This window comes from Carettochelys insculpta, chromosome 5 (genome assembly GCF_033958435.1).
Source record: "Carettochelys insculpta isolate YL-2023 chromosome 5, ASM3395843v1, whole genome shotgun sequence".
Lineage (NCBI taxonomy): Eukaryota > Metazoa > Chordata > Testudines > Carettochelyidae > Carettochelys > Carettochelys insculpta.
The window spans coordinates 103,588,500-103,606,762 of NC_134141.1; the positions used below are offsets into that span (position 1 = coordinate 103,588,500).

At 41.3% G+C, this 18,263-nt stretch overlaps 1 protein-coding gene across 6 annotated transcripts in view; it reads left to right on the top strand.

Annotated features, from left to right (window-relative positions):
* Positions 1 to 18,263, top strand: part of LIFR (LIF receptor subunit alpha) — a 94,842-nt gene that overhangs the window by 38,729 nt on the left and 37,850 nt on the right. For 5 of the 6 annotated variants that reach the window (XM_074995631.1, XM_074995635.1, XM_074995634.1 and 2 more), the window contains exons 4-10: positions 42 to 193; positions 2,377 to 2,540; positions 6,359 to 6,533; positions 7,243 to 7,512; positions 12,097 to 12,226; positions 13,919 to 14,085; positions 16,194 to 16,336. In XM_074995631.1, the coding sequence (XP_074851732.1) occupies positions 42 to 193; positions 2,377 to 2,540; positions 6,359 to 6,533; positions 7,243 to 7,512; positions 12,097 to 12,226; positions 13,919 to 14,085; positions 16,194 to 16,336 (1,201 nt within the window). Of the gene's footprint in view, positions 1 to 41; positions 194 to 1,504; positions 1,533 to 2,376; positions 2,541 to 6,358; positions 6,534 to 7,242; positions 7,513 to 12,096; positions 12,227 to 13,918; positions 14,086 to 16,193; positions 16,337 to 18,263 lie in introns of those variants that run through there. The other variant, XM_074995636.1, reaches the window with a different exon arrangement.

Here is an 18,263-nt window from a genome sequence, read left to right on the forward strand (position 1 = left end):
ACATGGAGTGTGTGTCTAATTCTTCTTTATTCTCATTTCAGGGAGCCCTCCTCTTCAGAGTGTATTGAAACTGAGGAAAAAAGAGTAGACGTTCCAGTCACCACTGGCTCCACTAATATAGTGATAACCACACTAAATGCTTCTGGAACTCCTTTAGCTAGTGAAACATTTGTGTTACCCATGGAAAATGTTTGTGAGTGTCAAGTTTCATGTATAGTGGCTTTATATGAACACTTAACCATAACGTTGTGCAAATGCATATGATAATTTTAGACTTTTCTCTGGCACCATTTCCTTGTATGAAGAGCTGCTTTTGTTGAGATGCTGATCACTGTCGTGCTCCACCATGCCCATGCCTTTTTGCTGAAGGCATAGCGTGGTAGCCAAATACAGTATTTAATACCATAATAGAAAACAACTTATTGTGTCAGGCTAACTTGTTTGGAGACGTGGGAGGAGAATTAACTTTTTTAAGATGCCATCGGAGATAGTCAGTATTCCCTGCAGGCTTGGGTGGCCACCCAGGAGAGATTCACATGCCACCCATCTGATTAACAGAGCGCTCAGAGCCAGCAGCATGTTTCCATTGATGGTGCATATCCACACATGCCTCAGTGCACATAACTAAATTTATTCCGCACATGGAAAAAAATGAGAGGGAACGCTGGTGATGATTCTCTCCTCCAAGTTATTTCCTTGAACTGCCATAGCTTGAGCAACATTTATCCCTGCTCTTTTACAACATTTTAGGGGATATGTCTTCCTTTGTGTCTCTCACAACTAGCTACTAGGCCAGGGATCACCAACCTGCGGATCGTTAAGGAGCCAGTTTTAGCTTTGGGCACTGCTGCTGCTGACTCCTCTTGGGGTCCCTGCTCTGCTCCCGCTGAAATAATGGAACTGAATTTGATTGGTTTAATGGCTGGGAGGGATCCGACTGTTAAATCACTTATATTTAGTTCTGTTATTTCAGTGGCGGCAGGGCAAGGAGCCGCCCACGCTGCAGGTGGGGGAAGCGCTAAGCCCGCAGGAGAGCCAGGCGTGTGTGTGTGGGGCAGCCAAGTCTGCCCCTTCTGGAGCCGTTCAGCCCTGCTGGGAGCTGGGGGGAGGTGCAGGGGGGGAAGTGGCTGTGGAGGAGCAGTGGCAGCACACGGAGCTGGAGGAGCTTGTCATCTGAGGCGGGTTAAGCCTCTGGATGTGGGGGGTGTATTTGTGGCTGAGAGGGGTAAGCCTGCAAATGGGGGGGGCAGGTTTGGGGCTGAGAAGGGTAAAATTTGGGGATGGGGAGCGGATTTGGGTGCTGAGGTAGGTAAAGTCTGGAGATGGGGGGGTGAGCTTGTGGGCTAAGAGGGTAGAGCCTGATAATGGGGGAGCGTGGAGGGTTGATGTGAACATTGCACCTTCCTACATCAGAGCCTATCCCCAGGCACAATATTTTCCTTTTCCTCATTTGCTTCAGAGTGATACCACACTAAACGCTTCTGGAACTCCATTAGCTAGTGAAATACTTGTATTGCCCATGGAAAATGTTTGAGAGTATCAAGTTCATGTATAATGGCTCTATATGGATACTTAACTCTGTTTTGATTGCAGACGCCTGTACTAGGCCCACAAAACAAAAACATATAACAGGCTGGTCCTCCCCATAAGGTCCAGCACGTGGTCAGCCCTGTTTGTTTAGCTCTGCCTTGCTATAGTTGTGCTGGGTGTAGTACTTAGACATGTACTCATGTTGGAATGTAACTCCAGAATTACTACAATAAACAGCCCTATTAGTAGGGGAAATGGGGAAACCCCTGTAGTTGAAGCAGAAAGGAAGAAGCAATCAGAATGTATTTTTCCCAGCTTGGAATTGTGCAAAGTAATTACACTATACACAAAGCTCCATGAGATTTCAGTGACAAATGGGCCTCTCTCATGTGAAAAACAGCTCCTTCAAGAGCACAATATTTCCCAGCAAACGCGGGAAGCTTTGTTACTTTGCATTCACAACAATTTATGATTTAGATCATGAGATTCTGACCAATATGAAGAGGGGTTAGGATGGAGAGATCTTCTTAGCCAGTCATTGACAGAACGGGAACATTAAAGCAGCTTGGAGGAAGAAGATACCAGCACTTGGACATACCTAATGCAGCAGGAGAAATGTTGTCTGCCGAGTCACCAACGCAACTTCAGAGGACCTGTGTTTTCTTGGGACATTTCTTACCTGAGAAATGGCAAATCCCAACCCAGCTTAATTAATAAGAGCAGACTACATTATGTGGCTGTAGGCAAGTTCATAGATGCAGCTATGACCCATCTGTAGGCACTGTTGCTGATAATGTTATGTAATGATTTTGAAATGTATGTTTTTTTTCCTTTGTTTCTTTCAAGCATTTATTCCATTCACCCCCCAAATTCTTAGTCTGAGTCCTGACTTTTCAACTTACACCTTACATCTGAAGTGGAATGATACTGGCTCAGTCTTCCAATATGATTTAGATGCCCACTGGCAGATTCAGATTCTGCATAAGGAAACAATGGAGACAGTGACACTAGTAAGTCCTCTTTTTTTTTTTAAATGAAAATGCAACTCCCCCACCCCACATTTCGGAAGGGTCACATAAGCAGTAGAATTCAGGAAAATGTGGACTCAGAACTTACCTCACATACTATACCTGCGTGGTGGTCATTTTTGTTAGTGTTTGAAACACTGTAGCACTAAAATAACTGAAACTGATTGGGGGAAAGACACTGATTGGGGGAAAGACACTGCATGGCCTCTGCACTTTGCATGTGGCACTCACAGCTTCAGCAGTTTTTGTTCAGCACCTCCACTTAGAACCAAGGAACTTTTTACAATTTCTTGTGCCCATTGTTGAAAGAGTTGCAAATATTTTATGCCCATTAATGGCTCCACCTGCCCCCTCCCCTGCCTGTTTTGGTTCCATTGCATGGAGCTATGGCTGCGTGGGTAAGCACTCTCCTGTTCTAGGCTGGGAGACCGTGTGTCAGTTAAATCCATCACTTGGAAGATACCTGCCAGATCTGTGCCGATGAGAGCGTGACAAAAAGTGCTGTTTAAATACCTTGGGAGGTTGTGGTTTTTCGGTGCTGATGGGATTGGTAGCTAGTAGACTGAGTTAGAGGTTCTAGTCACTGGAGAAGAAGACTGCGAGAGGATGTTTTTCTAGGTTAGGTACTCGTTTTATCAGAATAGCCACGGAACCTTCAACCCAAACTCAGCAAGCTGGAAACCAGGCAGTTCAGATTCCAGGGCAAACTGTTTGCCCAATCATGTTGTTGATTTAAGAGGTTAATCTTTTCTTCCTAACAGCTGTTGTGGGATGACCTATATTGCTCCGCAACCCAGAATGCAGCCTGACCGTTCTATAGGTTGAACCTGACTAATCTGGAACTCGCTCATCCATCAACATCCGTAATCCGGCATGATTTTAGTTAGCTGTATGACCACTTACCGTGGGTGTGACCGCATTTTTCACGGTCCCATAAAGTTTGTTTCCAATCACCAATCCCGGCTCTCACTGTTATTTAGCTGTCATTTACCCCTAAATGTCTTCTAAGAGCTCAGTAAGGAGTGGAAGTGTTGGTAATGCTGTTAGATAATACTGACCTCCCATAATCCAACAAATCCTCTCATTTGTCGCCAGTCAGGTCCCAAGGGTGCTGGACTAGAGAGGTTCAAACTGTATTTTAAATGGTACGTGTAAAATTTTCCATCAACGAGCCAAAGCTAAATATATTAACTGACATTCAATAAAGTTTTCATCTCAGAAATACTTTCATAAACTTAACTTCTGCTTAGTTCAATTTTACGTTTTAAAATTATTTTTGATTAAGTCTGGTAGGATCATACCTATGACAATTGCAGTCTCCGAATTTCCAAAAATGCCCATAAGAAATTAGTTTATCATCATTAAGGAAAAAAAGAGTTAATTTAAAAAAGAAAGATACCATCTCCCAGTGTGTTATTTTCCCAGTGGGTATTATTTTTTCTGAGTCTGTGCTGCAGATGTACATTTGCCTTATGAATTTGATCTTTTGTTTTCTGTTCCTTATTGGTAACTGCGCTAAGAACGCAAGTTTCTGTGTACCTTTTTTAATCTTTAAGAAGGAGATTCCAGATCAAGTGAAAATCCCTGAACTTTCCTTTGAGTGTAACGAATGCTTTCTTGATCAGTGCTGTTTCCTCAGTTCCTCAAAACTATATTAAGAATATTGTGTTGCATTATGTGAAAGATTTCTGTTTTTCAAATGGCTAATTACTTTCATTGGCAACTCCTGGAATACTCTGCTAACATGTTGCATGTTATAAAGGTGTTGGTTAATGCCATTGGTTAAATAAACATTTGAAGGTTGGTAGTTCTTCAAATTGTTCTCAACACATGACTTTGTTCCTTAATAAATTGTAAAATATGTACACTAGTGTTTGCAGATAGTCATTGCACTTAAAGATTAGAAAAAACATTTTACATCACCAGATCCACCCTCTGTTAGTCTGAGTCCTTCGTATCTAGATACGATAATTATTAAAACATTAGCTCCAATGAAATATTATACCAATGCATTAGGACTTCTTACAGCAAACTCTTGTTCATGTGAATAGTCCTCCTATACGGAGTCCCATTGCCATTAATGGTACTAAATGCATGAATAGGAAATATTTATAGTAGCTGATCCAAAACTTTGATTCTTTAGATGTATTGAATAGGTGTCAAATGCTTCCCTGTGTTCTCTTGTGTTTCAGTGTAGATTGCAAGCATGGCCGTACTCAGATAATGAGTTACTGTTTTAAAACAACCAAACTAATTTAGTTCACATGGTGATCTGATTTTATATTTCTGTAGTAGTATTTTCAGAGACTTCGTCTCACAAATAAGATGACGTGAAGTCCTGACTGCTGTGGAAGTCAGTGGGAATTTTGCCATTCCCTTCAGTTGGACCAGGATTTCATTTAAAGAACTGACTGTTTTCAAATATTATACAGTTGAAGGGAGTGACAAACAAGAGGGAGAGGGCCAAGAAGGAAAGTGATAAGGAAAATACATCAGACATCAATTTCTGTTTGCTTAGTGTGGACTTAGTCTTTAAATCATGATTTGAGGATTTCAGTAACTCAGCCACAGGTTCGGAGTCTGTTCCAAGAACAGGTGGGTAAGGAACAGTTTACGGAAGCTCAGACTAGATTATCATGGTGGTCTCTTCTGACCTTGAAGTATGAGAGACAGTAAGCAGATATTTTATTATAACAAAGATTAATCCCTACTTTATTTTAATTTTTCATATAAAGACTCTTCAATATCGGTGATTGAAATTGAGTCTTTTCTTCAGTGTTACTCAAAGGCAATATGGGGGATGGAGTGGGGTGGAGGAATTGCACGTAATTCAAGGCTTTAAAAAGGGTAATTAAGAAATACTTTAGTGATGAGAGATTTACATTTCGTACATCACTAATGTTGCATAAAGTTAGAAGAACTTAAGCCAGTATATTGAAGTAGAAAGACAACAGCTAACTGAATATAATATTGCAAATTTTGAACAGTGCCAATTCCCTCTGAAAGAAAATAGCCTCAAATAATAACACTTCGGCCATAGCCACGCTAGGCCCTCCTCTCGGAAGGGCTATGGTAATGTGACACTTCGGAATATGCTAATGAGGCACTGCAATGAATATGCAGTGCCTCATTAGCATAATTGCGGCCACGTGGGCTTAGAAACTGCTGGTTTCGAAACACACGCCGCCCATGTAGCCTGGGGCCTTTCAAAACGGCCCCCTGATTTTGTAAGCCACTTCTTCCCAAAACCAGATGGGAAGAAGGTTCTTTTGAAATCGGGTCATTTTGAAAGGTCCCTGGCTACACTGGCAGTTTCGAAGCCTGCATGGCTGCCATTATGCTAATGAGGCGCTGCATAGTCATGGCAGTGCCTCATTAGCATATTTCAATGTGCCACATTACCATAGCCCTTCTGAAAGGAGGGGCTGTTGTGGCCATGGCCTTCCTGTATTACTTTTATGTCCACTTCATCAGGAGCGATGAAGGTGGAGCAGCTGCCTATAAAACAGAGACATTTCATTCTAGAATGAATGTTAAAAATGTACAAAGCTAAAATGTTTGTGATAAAACATTTTTTAATTCTGAATATGCTAGGTAACCATTGTTAGCACTTGCATAGCACCTTGCCAAAAATTTGGAATTTCCTTTGAAAACTTTAGCAAACAAGAACTTTTTTTTTTCCTTGGGGTCAAAACTTTCACAAGGGTAATGCCTCCCCCCATTTATAAGTAGTGCTAACTAAATAATTTAACATGTTTTAATACTTATAATGTCTATCTCTGGAATTTTTTTCTTTTTAGGTGAATTATGATTCAAAATTGACTAGCAAAGACACTATTCTTTCTTGGAACTGGACATCTGATATGCCTTTGGAGTGTACTTCACACTCTGTGAAAATTAGATGTTATATTAATGAATCGTTTTTTGCTGGTAGGAAGGAATGGAGTGAATGGAGCCCAATTAAAACAGTTCCTGGTACGTTTATTTTCTTGCATGTTCCACAAAATTTAGTTTCTTTTTAAAACTGTTCTGAATTCAAAATAAACATTGAATACTGTGACAGTAAAAACTTTGTTATCCAGCACTTCAAAAATGGAAAACTTGGTTAACTGATATCTGCCATAAATGGCAATACATTTCCCCCTCCAGTTACCCAGAAAAACTCTGGTAGCTATCTGGCATAATTTTCCAATGTTTGTGGAAATTGTATTTGTTTGATGGCCCTGAGGCAGTAGAGGAGCAGTAAATTACAGTACTGTGTACAGTTAAATGATGTAATGTTAAGTAAGGTTATTTCTCTTGTTAAACATGTTTTGAGCTTGATGGAAAAGCTTGCTTAATCAGCACATTTGATTAATCAGCAACCCCCCTTCCCATGCATGCTGAATAGTAAAGCTTTTACTGTACCTTTTTAATTCATGGAGTTGAATGAGCATTTTGGGTCTTGAGGGTCTGTTTCGCTTAAATATGTAGACACATAAAGTGTGGTAACATGTTTTGAGTTGGTGAAAATAGTTTTAAAATAGATTTCTGTACATTTTACAATAGGGTTTTTATACAAAACGAAACAGCCTGAGTGCTTCTATGCTGTCGTAGACCTGGCCACCTGAGTGTGCAAGAAAGTAATCTTGTTTTACTGAGCTATAAAAATGATTTGATCCTGCATTATATTTCTTCTTTCTAGGAAAAGATGTTGATCCCGGTAATGCTGTGGTTTTTCCTGAAGACAAAGTGGTACCGGTGGGCTCAAATATGACTTTTTGCTGTTTGTACAACGAAGAAGAATGTATACGATGCATGAAATATGGTTCAAGAAGTTATCCAGTCCTTCACCTCAGCAAGGGGAGGAGTGCAATCAAAGTGCAGAATGTCAATGCTTCAAATTCTAGTGGGGCAAATGTGTGGTGCTCGCTGTTGCCTGATATTATAGCAGGAACGGTGTTATTTGTAGGATGTGAGTATATAATAATAGTACTGAAGTGACGTTCACTGTGGCTTATTTGCTTGGAGAAGATCAAACTGCAAAAAGGGATCTACATAGTGTTGTGCCTCTAGCCCAGTGATTTTCAACTGGGTGAGAACAGTCCAAGTGTGCCGTGATATATTGTCAATTGCCTCTTCCTGCAGCTCTTCTCAGAGCCACTGCAGGGGGAAATTTAATGACCTCGCACCAGTTGGGGCTTAAGCAGCAAGGCTGCCTGTTTCCTGCTGTGGCAAGTAGGGAGGGAAGGGAGTCCGTTGGAGTTGGGATCTGGTTTAAATGCTGCGTTCCAGATCCAATGGGCAGGTGGAGAGGGACAATGTTTCTGAGCAATCCCCTGAGCTGGGAAGAGTGGGTGTGCCATGGAATTGTTTGTCTTATTGAAGTGTGGCATGTTACTGAAGAGGCTGGGAACCACTCTTCTAACCCTCTTGCTTTGAAAGAGTGGTATAGTTTGGCCTACCCGGTTTCCAAGGATGGATTACATTGAAGGGAGGGGAGGAGGAGCAGTTTGGTTTTAATCCTGATAACCCAGATAATTTTCCCTAAATTCTCCCATTCCAAACTGAAAGGGATGCAATGTAAACAGAACAGAAATAGCGAATCTGCTCTAGAACCTGGAAGGTCAAAGCCACCATGTCACTCGTATTCATGATCATGGGGTAGGACAACAGGAGATGCCCCAGAACCATCACACTTGTGATGAGCATCTGTGGGAGCTTCCGCTCCCCGCTGAGGGTGGAGGGGCAAGAGTGGAGTATGGAAAGTCCCACTGTCCAGGAGAGTGGATATCGGTCTCCATGCTCAGCTTCCTACTAGCCAAGTGAGTAAATCAAAACAGCAATGTTATATCCATTTTGGTGACCACTAATCACTGAAGAGAGGCAGGACTCACATGAAATAGAGGACTCTCTCCTGATTTTTTGTCTGTTGAGGTGAATCACAAGTAATTTATTACCACTCTTATTTTATTGGGTTCTGCCTATCATATATGCACAAGTCCTTACCTAAGTGTAAAATGTTACCAGTGAAAACTGACAGCTCGTAGAAAGCTTTGTGATTGCCACACACTCGCTCTTCTGCTTGCTGTATTTCCGAGTCACTGTTTATATGGCCCAGAACCAGTAGCAGATGATTATTTGAAGATTAGGTATTATGTGTAACCAGTTACATTTTCACCTATTTTGTCTGCAAAGCACTGGAATTTACAATTTGATTCTGAAAGGTTAGTTAAACAGAAATTAAAAGTCAGAGTGACTAGAACAAAAACTCTGCAAGCTGCATGGAAGCTTCTCAAAGACACTATGATAGAGGCCCAACTTACCTTTAATTTAATTTAAGAAATGAAAAAACATACTAAGACTGAAAAAAGAGCCACCATGGCTTAACACTCATGTAAAACAAGCAGTGGAGGATAAAATGGCATCTTTCAAAACGTGGAAGGCAAATCCTAGTGAGGTAGATAGAGAGGAACATAAACACTACCAAATGAAGTGTAAAACTGTAATAAGGAAAGCCAAAAAAAGATTTTGAGGAACAGCTAGCCAAAAGCTCAAAACGTTATAACAAAATGTTTTTTAAATACATTATAAGCAGGAAGCCTGCTGAAAACACCAGCGGGTCCCCTAGATGATACAAATACAAAAGAGGCAATCAAGGACGATAAAGCCGTTGTGGAGAGACTAAATGATTTCTTTGCTTCATTTATGGCTGAGGATGCTGGGGAGATTCCCAAAACTGCACTGTGTTTTGTGGGAAATGAAACTGAGGAACTGTCCCGGATTGAAATGTCATTAGATGAGGTTTTGGAACAAATAGAGAAACTTAATGTTAACAGATCATCGGGACCAGATGGCATTCATCCAGTGGTTCTGAAAGAACTCAAATGGGAAATTGCAGAACTGTTACTAACACTAGTAACTATTACTAACACTACTAACACTATAACTAACACTAGTTTGTAACCTGTCCTTTGGATCAGCTTCTGTACCTAATGACTGGAAGATAGCTAATGTGACACCAATATTTAAAAAGGGCTCTAGAGGTGACCCTGGCAGTTACAGACGGGTAAGTCTAATGTCCATTCTGGGCAAATTAGTTGAAACAATAGTAAAGAATAAAATTGTCAGGCACATAGAAGAACACAATTTGATGGGCAAAAGTCAACATGGTTTCTGCAGAGGGAAATCATGTCTTATTAATCTGTTAGAGTTCTTTGAAGGGGTTAACAAACATGCAGACGGGGAATCCAGTGGATATAGCGTACTTAGATTTCCAGAAAGCCTTTGGCAAGGTACCTCATCAAAGGCTCTTATGTAAATTAAGTTGTCATGGGATAAGAGGGAAGGTCCTTTCATGGATTGAGAACTGGTTAAAAGACAGGAAACAGACTGTAGGCATAAATGGTAAATTTTCTGAATGGAGAGGGGTAACTAGTGGTGTCCCCCAAGGGTCAGTCCAAGGACCAATCCTGTTCAGTTTATTCATAAATGATCTGGAGGAGGGGATGAGCAGTGAGGTGGCAAAGTCTGCAGATGACACTGTACTGTTCAAGATAGTCAAGACAAAGGCAGACTGTGAAGAACTTCAAAAAGATCTCATCAAACTGAGTGATTGGGGAACAAAATGTCAAATGAAATTCAATGTGGATAAGTGTAAGGTAATGCACATTGGGAAAAAAATAACCCCAACTATACTTACAATATGATGGGGACTAATTTAGCTATAACTAATCAGGAAAGAGATCTTGGAGTTATCATGGATTGTTCCTTGAAAACACCCACGCAGTGTTCAGAGGCAGTCAAAAAGGCAAATAGGATGTTCGGTGTTATTAAAAAAGGGGTAGAAAAAAAGACAAGAAGTATCTTACTACCCCATATAAACCTATGGTATGCCCACATCTTGAATACTGTGTACAGATGTGGTCTCCTCCCCTAAAGAAAAATATCTTGGAACTGGAAAACGTTCAGAAAAGGGCAGCTAAAATGATTAGGGGCTTGGAACAGGTCCCGTGTGAGGAGAGACTAAAAAGAGTGGGACTTTTCAGTTTAGAAAAGAAGAGACTGAGCGGGGACATGACAGAGGTATATAAAATTATGACAGGTGTGGAGAGGGTGAATAAGGAGAAGCTATTGACTTGTGCCCATAATACGAGAACTAGAAGACACCAAATGAAATTAACAGATAGCAGGTTTAAAACTAATGAAAGAAAGTTCTTCTTCGCTCAGCTCATAGTTAACCCATGGAACTCCTTGCCACAGGAGACGGTGAATGCTAGGACTATAACAGAATTTAAGAAAGAGCTAGATAAATTCATGGAGGTTAGGTCTATAAAAGCTATTAGCCAAGGGTAGGAATGGTGTCCCTGGCCTCTGATTGTCAGAGGCTGGAGATGGATGGCAGGAGACAAATTGTTTGATCATTGTCTTTGGTCCACCCCCTCTGGGGCACCTGGCACTGGCCACTGTTGGCAGAAAGGCTACTGGGCTGGATGGATCTTTGGTCGGACCCAGTATGGCTGTTCTTATGTTCTAAATAAAGTCATGATGTAAACCTTATATTACCAGCAGTTCCTGCTGAATGTCATTTGGTGTTAAACTACACAGTAGACACATGGATGCATTCAAAGTGGCAGCTTGAATGTTTAACTTAGCTAAATGGTGCAGTAGCTTGGGTGCCTTTTTATGGTTCTAAAATTCTAAAATTATTAGTTTCCCATGGAAAATACTATCTTCCCAAAAAATTAACGGAAAAGCTGTAATTTGTTTAAGATACTAAATCATTAGCTCCTTGTATTAGGGTCATAAGGCTCAAAACCTCCTACAAATATAATCGTGTCTTAAAACAAAGCGTTGCTAATGTTTAATATGTGTGTTTAGTTGTTCAGTCTGCATATTCTGTTACTGATTTTGAATCTTAAACAGGTAATTTAAAAAAGAACCCTTTTTTTACATATTTGTGCTATACTATCCAGTCATATGGAACTTTTAAAATGGAGAAATCACTGTGTAAACATAAGTAAGGGATACACAAAATATTGGCTGTGGATCAGTGACAGTACAGTACACCCAAGGTTTGCAGATGTGTCCATGCTTGAAGGTCTAGTGTGTCTTAGGGTTTTACAAACTTCTGTCTCTGTGCTGCCTGCTCTATGAGGGGAGTGGAGACATCTGGGTTTGTACACACACCTCTAAAATTCTCCATATGAACAACTGATTGCTTCTCTGCTTACTTGCCAGTCTCCAAACTTAAGGTGGTATTTATTCCCCCACTGACAGTGAAGCAATGTACACCTTAATCTGGTAAAGAGCTGCACTGTGTTGTTGTTGGATGTGTTAGTGATTACCTTCAACCACTTCTGGGAATGCACAAAAGTCTGAAATTGCCTGTTTTGGGACACATGAACTAAACATTAGCATAGTATATTTCTGCTGTATGTTCTGGAAAACAATAGTTTTCAGCAGTTAACAGATTTCTAATCAGTTATCTGACCTTCTATGTTATGGCCTGTTCTGTGAGCATACAAGCTGATTGCTTTGCTTTCCTTCTCTGCTACAGATGCCCCTGATAAGCCACAAAACCTAAGCTGTGAAACACGCACCTTTATTATTATAACATGTCGTTGGAACCCAGGCAGACCCACTCGACTTTCTGGACATCGGGAAACCCAGTATATTTTATCTGAGAGGTAAATCAATTTAATAAGGAAGGATTTAAAAGTTAGTGTATGACTAGATACATTATGGCTTCCCAGGATACTGAATAACTGGTGCATTACCTCTGCAGTCATTTAAATGCTGCACTGTTGAGAGCATAAAATAAATATGAAAATATTCAGGAAGTTATTCTTTAAATTACTTGAAGACAGAATCACATGATTGCAATATTGTGTTGCAGTAGTTCTGTGGTAGCATAGTCACCAATGGGGACACATTTCTTTAAGACATTTGATCGTCTCATAGTTATATTATGGTACAGGTTGAACCTCTCTAGTCTGCAACCTTCAGGACCTGACTGGTGTCAAACCAGAGAATTTGCCAAACCATGGGATCAATATCACCTAACAGCATCATCAGCACTTCCACTGCGTACTGGGCTCTTAGAAGACTTTTAGGGGTAAATTACAGCTAAATAACAGCAAAGAACACCAAGAGCCAGGACTGGTGGCTGTAAACAGACTTTATGGGACCACAGAAAACTTGGCCACACTCACGATAAGTGGACATCTGGCTAACTAAAATCATGCCTACATGGATGTTGCTGGACTTGAGAGGTTCAACCTGCAGTACAGTGTGTCCAGGATTCTGCTGAAGTAAGCGCTATACAAACATGACGAAAAGAAGAACCCGGTCCTGAAAAGCATATAACCTAAGTGCAAGACTATAGCAAACAGACTGATAAGACAGGGAAATGTGTGAATAGAAGGAAATGGTGAGATGGGACTGGTCAACACAAAAAAAACCAGTGGTCACGGTTGCCTGACATTGGTTGAGGACTCTCAAGCCAAGCTTTCTTACCTTTGTGAGAACACAGTGAGCTGCTGCAGCCTTAAGTACATGGTATTGCCATTTAAAAAAAATACTCAGACTCCTGTTTGTGTGTATGAAAGTTGCTGGCTGCTTAAAGGAAGCATGTTCTACCTGTGCTCTCTGCTTGGCACTGGCATTCAGTTTATTTTCAGATGCAATTCAAGGTTTTGACTTTTTCAGATAAAAACATAAATAATGTGGATCTTGGCTACTTCTTTCCTCGTATGGCTTGGATTCACCTGAGATCAGCTGAGGCACACAAGCTGCCTGACCCTGGTTGAGATGGGGACAGGATGGTGACAGGTCATCTTCAGTGCAGAAACCTTAACGCTAGAACCTACTCACTGTGCTGCATTGACTAGTTGCTGATTCTGGAAAGCACTTAGGCAAATAACTGACACCCCATTAAAGATAGGTACTTGCTTAAGTGCGGTCTGGAATATAAATACTTTTCCAAATCTGGACACCAAAGCCTAGTTTTAAAGGGCTTGCTACAGAATCTGTCTATTTTCCCAGGCTTCTGAGGAAAAAAGGGTGAAAGTGAAAAATTAAAGTGAGAATGAAGTAGGTTGTGCTAGGGAAAAGGAAATGATATTCCCTTTGGGCTGGGAGCCATGGATTTTGTGACTGATGCGTACCCAAGCCACACTGTGGGCATTAAATTGTATGTACTATGCAGTGCAGCATGATAGGCAGATAATGACACTACATTAACTAAGTAATGTAATAGTCACATGCTGTTCATCCCTTGCAGTGTTTTCAGCCAGTGAAGTCTGTGTTAAGAAGCTTCAATTCAGTGCCGTTAAATGGGCGGCTCAGAAATTAAAAATAATCTATTCTTCAATTCACAGAACATCTAGAAAAAATGTTACATGCAGCATAAATGAATTGAACGAAAAGGAACATCACTGTGACTTTCCAGTGTATACCGATCAGCAAATCTACAGTTTCACACTAACAGCCTCCAATCCTCTTGGTCAAGCAGAATCATCACTCTTCATTGATATAAATCAAAGAGGTGAGCATTAACTACAGTACAAAACCAAAAAAGTTAGTCAAAGAGAGGGTTAATGCAATAGATAACTCTTTGGGCATTAATGGACTGTTGCCTCTGTAATTGTTTTGGGTTTATTTTCTTCATTGGTTTGGATTCTCAGTAGTTGGGATTAAGTCCTTCCTCCCTCCACTCCCCAAACAAGTAGGCAAGGATGTGATGAGATGGCAATTCTGCACAGCAACCATATAGCTGGAACCCTTAGGCTTGGTCTAGGAAAGTAAGTGGGTTGCAGATGTGCAATTCTAGCTATGACAATTGCATAGCTAGAATTGACTTATCTGAAATTGACTTACCTGGCTGTCCTCACTGAAGAAGGTCAATGAGAGAGTTTATGCCTTTGAACTCCTTTACTGCAAGAAGTACAGGGGTCAACTGCAGACCCTGATGGGTTGATTTTGTGCGTACATACCAGACACGTGAAATCAATCCCCGGCAGATCAACCCTGAGCAGGTCGATTTTTTTCCAGGTAATGTAAATATAGCCTTAATCCCATATTAAGAAAAAAATCCTGTGCATGCTCCAGTAACTAGCTACATAGCCGTCATTTACTTGGCACATAATATTCCAGTCAATTCTAATTACTAAATGTGCAACATTACTGGGACCCTTGTGCGCAGCCTTAACTTGTGCACTGAGAGTGACTCTGATTTCAGTGTGTCTGTTCATGGGGCATATTGTTACACCCGTATGTATGTCTTAACAGGATCAAGACTATGCAGAATACCAATTAAAAAGTGAACTTACCATCTGTGCCTCCCTAATTGATACTTGTGCATGGTCTTGTGTCCTAACAGTTTTCTTTGTAAATACTGTAATGGCAAATAATAAATAAAAAATTGCATTTATATTTTTATTTTAGAACTTGCATTTTTAATTCAGATTTCCATGTACCACAGCTTTATAATTTGAATTGGTAATGCAGTTGCAAAATATCAGGTAATATTGAAATAGAATCATGACAGCTGCTTAGAGTGTAGGCTTGTTATACAGATGCTGTTCTTTGCCCTTTCCTCACAGTGACTTAATTTTCTTCCTTCTTTGTTCCGTCTTTCTGTCTTTCATTGATACTATTACAGCAGAGAAGGTTCTCAGACACAGAACACATATGTCCCTATAGGTGTCAGGAGGACAGGCTTTGCATGTACATTGTGGGCTTATTTCCCCAAAACATCAAGTCCACTGGCTGTGAATGTTCTCAGCAAGAGGCAGAGAGGGGTCTAGGGCCAGTATTCAAAAATAAAATTAAAAAGGGGTGGAAAAAAATGAAAGCTGAGTGGGGAAATGGTGTATTATGTTAATTTGCCCTTCTGTGTTTTGTGGGATAGGGGTTTTATACTTTTGTACCACTTCCCAATTGTTGTTAAAGTTTTGGTTTATTTCCTGTTTGATCTATTACTGATATTTTCTTGTGAAACAGTCACTGTGATCTTTGAAATTGTAGCTACTTCGTACTGAAATCAGTAACAGTTAAGAAGACTGTTGTGCTGTAATTTACTTTTAATTCATAGTCCTCTTATGTCAGATACGCTTTCTGACTAGAATAAAATAATTCCTGTAAGAGGCAGACAAAATTGCTGTATGCACAAAAACTGCTTGCTGGGCGTAGTGTGCTTTCATTGCAAGATATTAATATATATAGTTTGCTTTTTAACAGTGTTCAGCTGTCAAAATAATTATCAGCCTGATAGATATTCTGTTACTTGTTGATTATTTTTGATTACAGTAGGGTCTCAACATTCGCCAGGGTTCTGGGTTCAGAACCCTTGCGAATGTTGATTTTCGTAAATGGGGTCGTGGGGCCCAAAGCCCCGGGAAGCGGTAGCGTGGGTGCTCCCTGCCCCGGAAGCCCGGGAAGCAGTGGCTGCAAGTGCTCCCCGCCTGGGGCCTCAAGGAAGTGAGGCCACTCGCGAATAATTGAATGCGCAAATGTAGCACTTGCGAATGGCGAGACCCTACTGTACTTTGAAGGTAAGATTTTTTTTTCTTACAGAACTAAAAATAATAAAAATATATTCTTTATCCCCTCTTCAAACTTCTGTTTGATTTTCTTTATACATTTAATTTTCAGTTAATCTGGAAACTCCTGATAAATTCACTGTGAGCATTAATAGTTCAACAAATGCCCATCTGTCTTGGTATATACCTGGCAACTTGACTCAAATAAGACTTCTGTGTCAAATTGAAATTAGCAACAGTAGTTCAGAACAACTGGTGAGTATTATTTTCATGTCATTTTGCTCTGGTGAAATGTTAATGATTTTATTTAAATTTCTTTATAGTTTTATACCAAGAAAAGAGAAACTGACAGGTTGTGTTGTTTTTTGAATACTAATGGGGTTAAATATCAGAAGTCTAGCTCCTGAGCATACGGAGAAACTCCAGTCTGGTTTACTTCCTTTAGTAGGTCCTGACAGGCAAAACTAAAGCAGTGTTTTAAGATACTGCAAAGCATTAAGATTAGCTTTAATATTTGCGTTCTAACACAAGTTTGTAAAATTGCTTTTCTGAAGATATGTCTCTATTAAATTTCTACTTGTATGAGCTAGATTAATGTGGCTGTGTCTTTTGGAGGTAGGCAGTACTTTGCACACATTATCATTACACTGTCCTACTCTGAAAATATCCTTTGCAATAGTTTTGTGATTCTAGCCCCGCCATGACCACCTCACTGTTGCAGTTGGTGTAAGTGGGATCTTCTTACTTTGAGTAAATTCTTTGTATGTTTTGACAGCTGTTTCAGCAACTCACTGCTGCAATCTGTAGATGATGTAAAGACTGTAAGGGGAAGAATTTTCATGAGCTGTGTGTCACTAGGATACCACTGCTGAAATCCTAAGGCTGTAATTTCGAGGAAACATAAAAGCACCCGCTAGGTCAGAGCACTCTCAAACTCAACTTATGTTAGGCCCAGTGTCAGACCTCAAATCCTCCTAATGGGCCAGCGGGCACCACCTTCAGGTAGTGTCCCCAAGGAAATAGGGGTCTCCATGTGTTTTCCCTTCCCCACGCACATTCCTCAGCCCAGCCTGCTGCCCTGAAATGCCCCGAAAACCGTGGCTGAGACCACCACCAGCACAGTGGGGTTAGAGCAGTTACGGGGTGCTAGCTCTACGCTACTGCTGGCACATCCCTGTGGCCTTGGGGTGTTGTGTGCAGAGTTGTACTGTCCATAGGACTGTTTGGGACACCTCCCCAGGCCCTCTGCTTTGGCCAGGCTGCACAGCAACTGCCCCAACCATTCCGTGGATGGGCTGGTGTCCCATACTTGGGTTAGTCTGTGGCCTTGGGCTGGGGTTGGTAGCAGTGGTTGCACCCCTCCCTCCTGCACTGCCCATGGGGAAGCAGAGCAACTGGGATGGCCTGGGAGGTGGTGGCGGAATGGAGTAGGCTGCTGCACTGCTCCCCTGTGACTCCTGCCGCTATAGTGAGTGTTGTGGGTAGATTATCCTGCTGCCAGCCTATGCCCAGCTCCCCAGTAGTGAGCGGGTGGGGACAGAGCCAGGAGCTGGGTTTGGGGTACAGATGCAGGCCACAGGGGCTTGCAGGCCAGCCACCACTCCGGCTGAATTGTGGAGCAGCCCAGGCTGTGAGTTTGAGATCCCTGTGCAAGATGTTCTCAAAACTTCAGCAAAAGATACAAAGATGAGGAACCTGGTGCTGGTTGGGGTTCAGTGACCATGCATGCAGTAGAGTTACCAGACATTTTTCCCCAGACAGCCATCATACAGAATCCTTCTCAAGCTAAATCAACACTGGAGAGGTGTGGGAGGGGCGGTGCAGGGTGATTTGAAGCACACGTATAAAAACCTGTACTTGACCTGCACCTAAGAATAGCAGCGTAGCTGTGGTAACGCATATGATGGCTCAGATTAGCTGCCTCCAATACATTCCTGCTCTGGTTCCCTGGAAGCCAGCCCAAGCCACTGCCCAGGTTAGTTCCTCACACTGCTATTTTTAGCACACTCCAGCATCTGCGCTGACTGGGAATCCCTCCCCTAGCTTCAAGCAGAGATGCAGCCTAATTTGAAATGTTTTGTAGCCTCCAGGAAAAACTTGCAAAGTGACTCTGTTGTGCTGGTGGCACAGAACATTTTATTAATCTGCCCTGTTGTAAGGCTGCAGATTACCACCTCTTCAT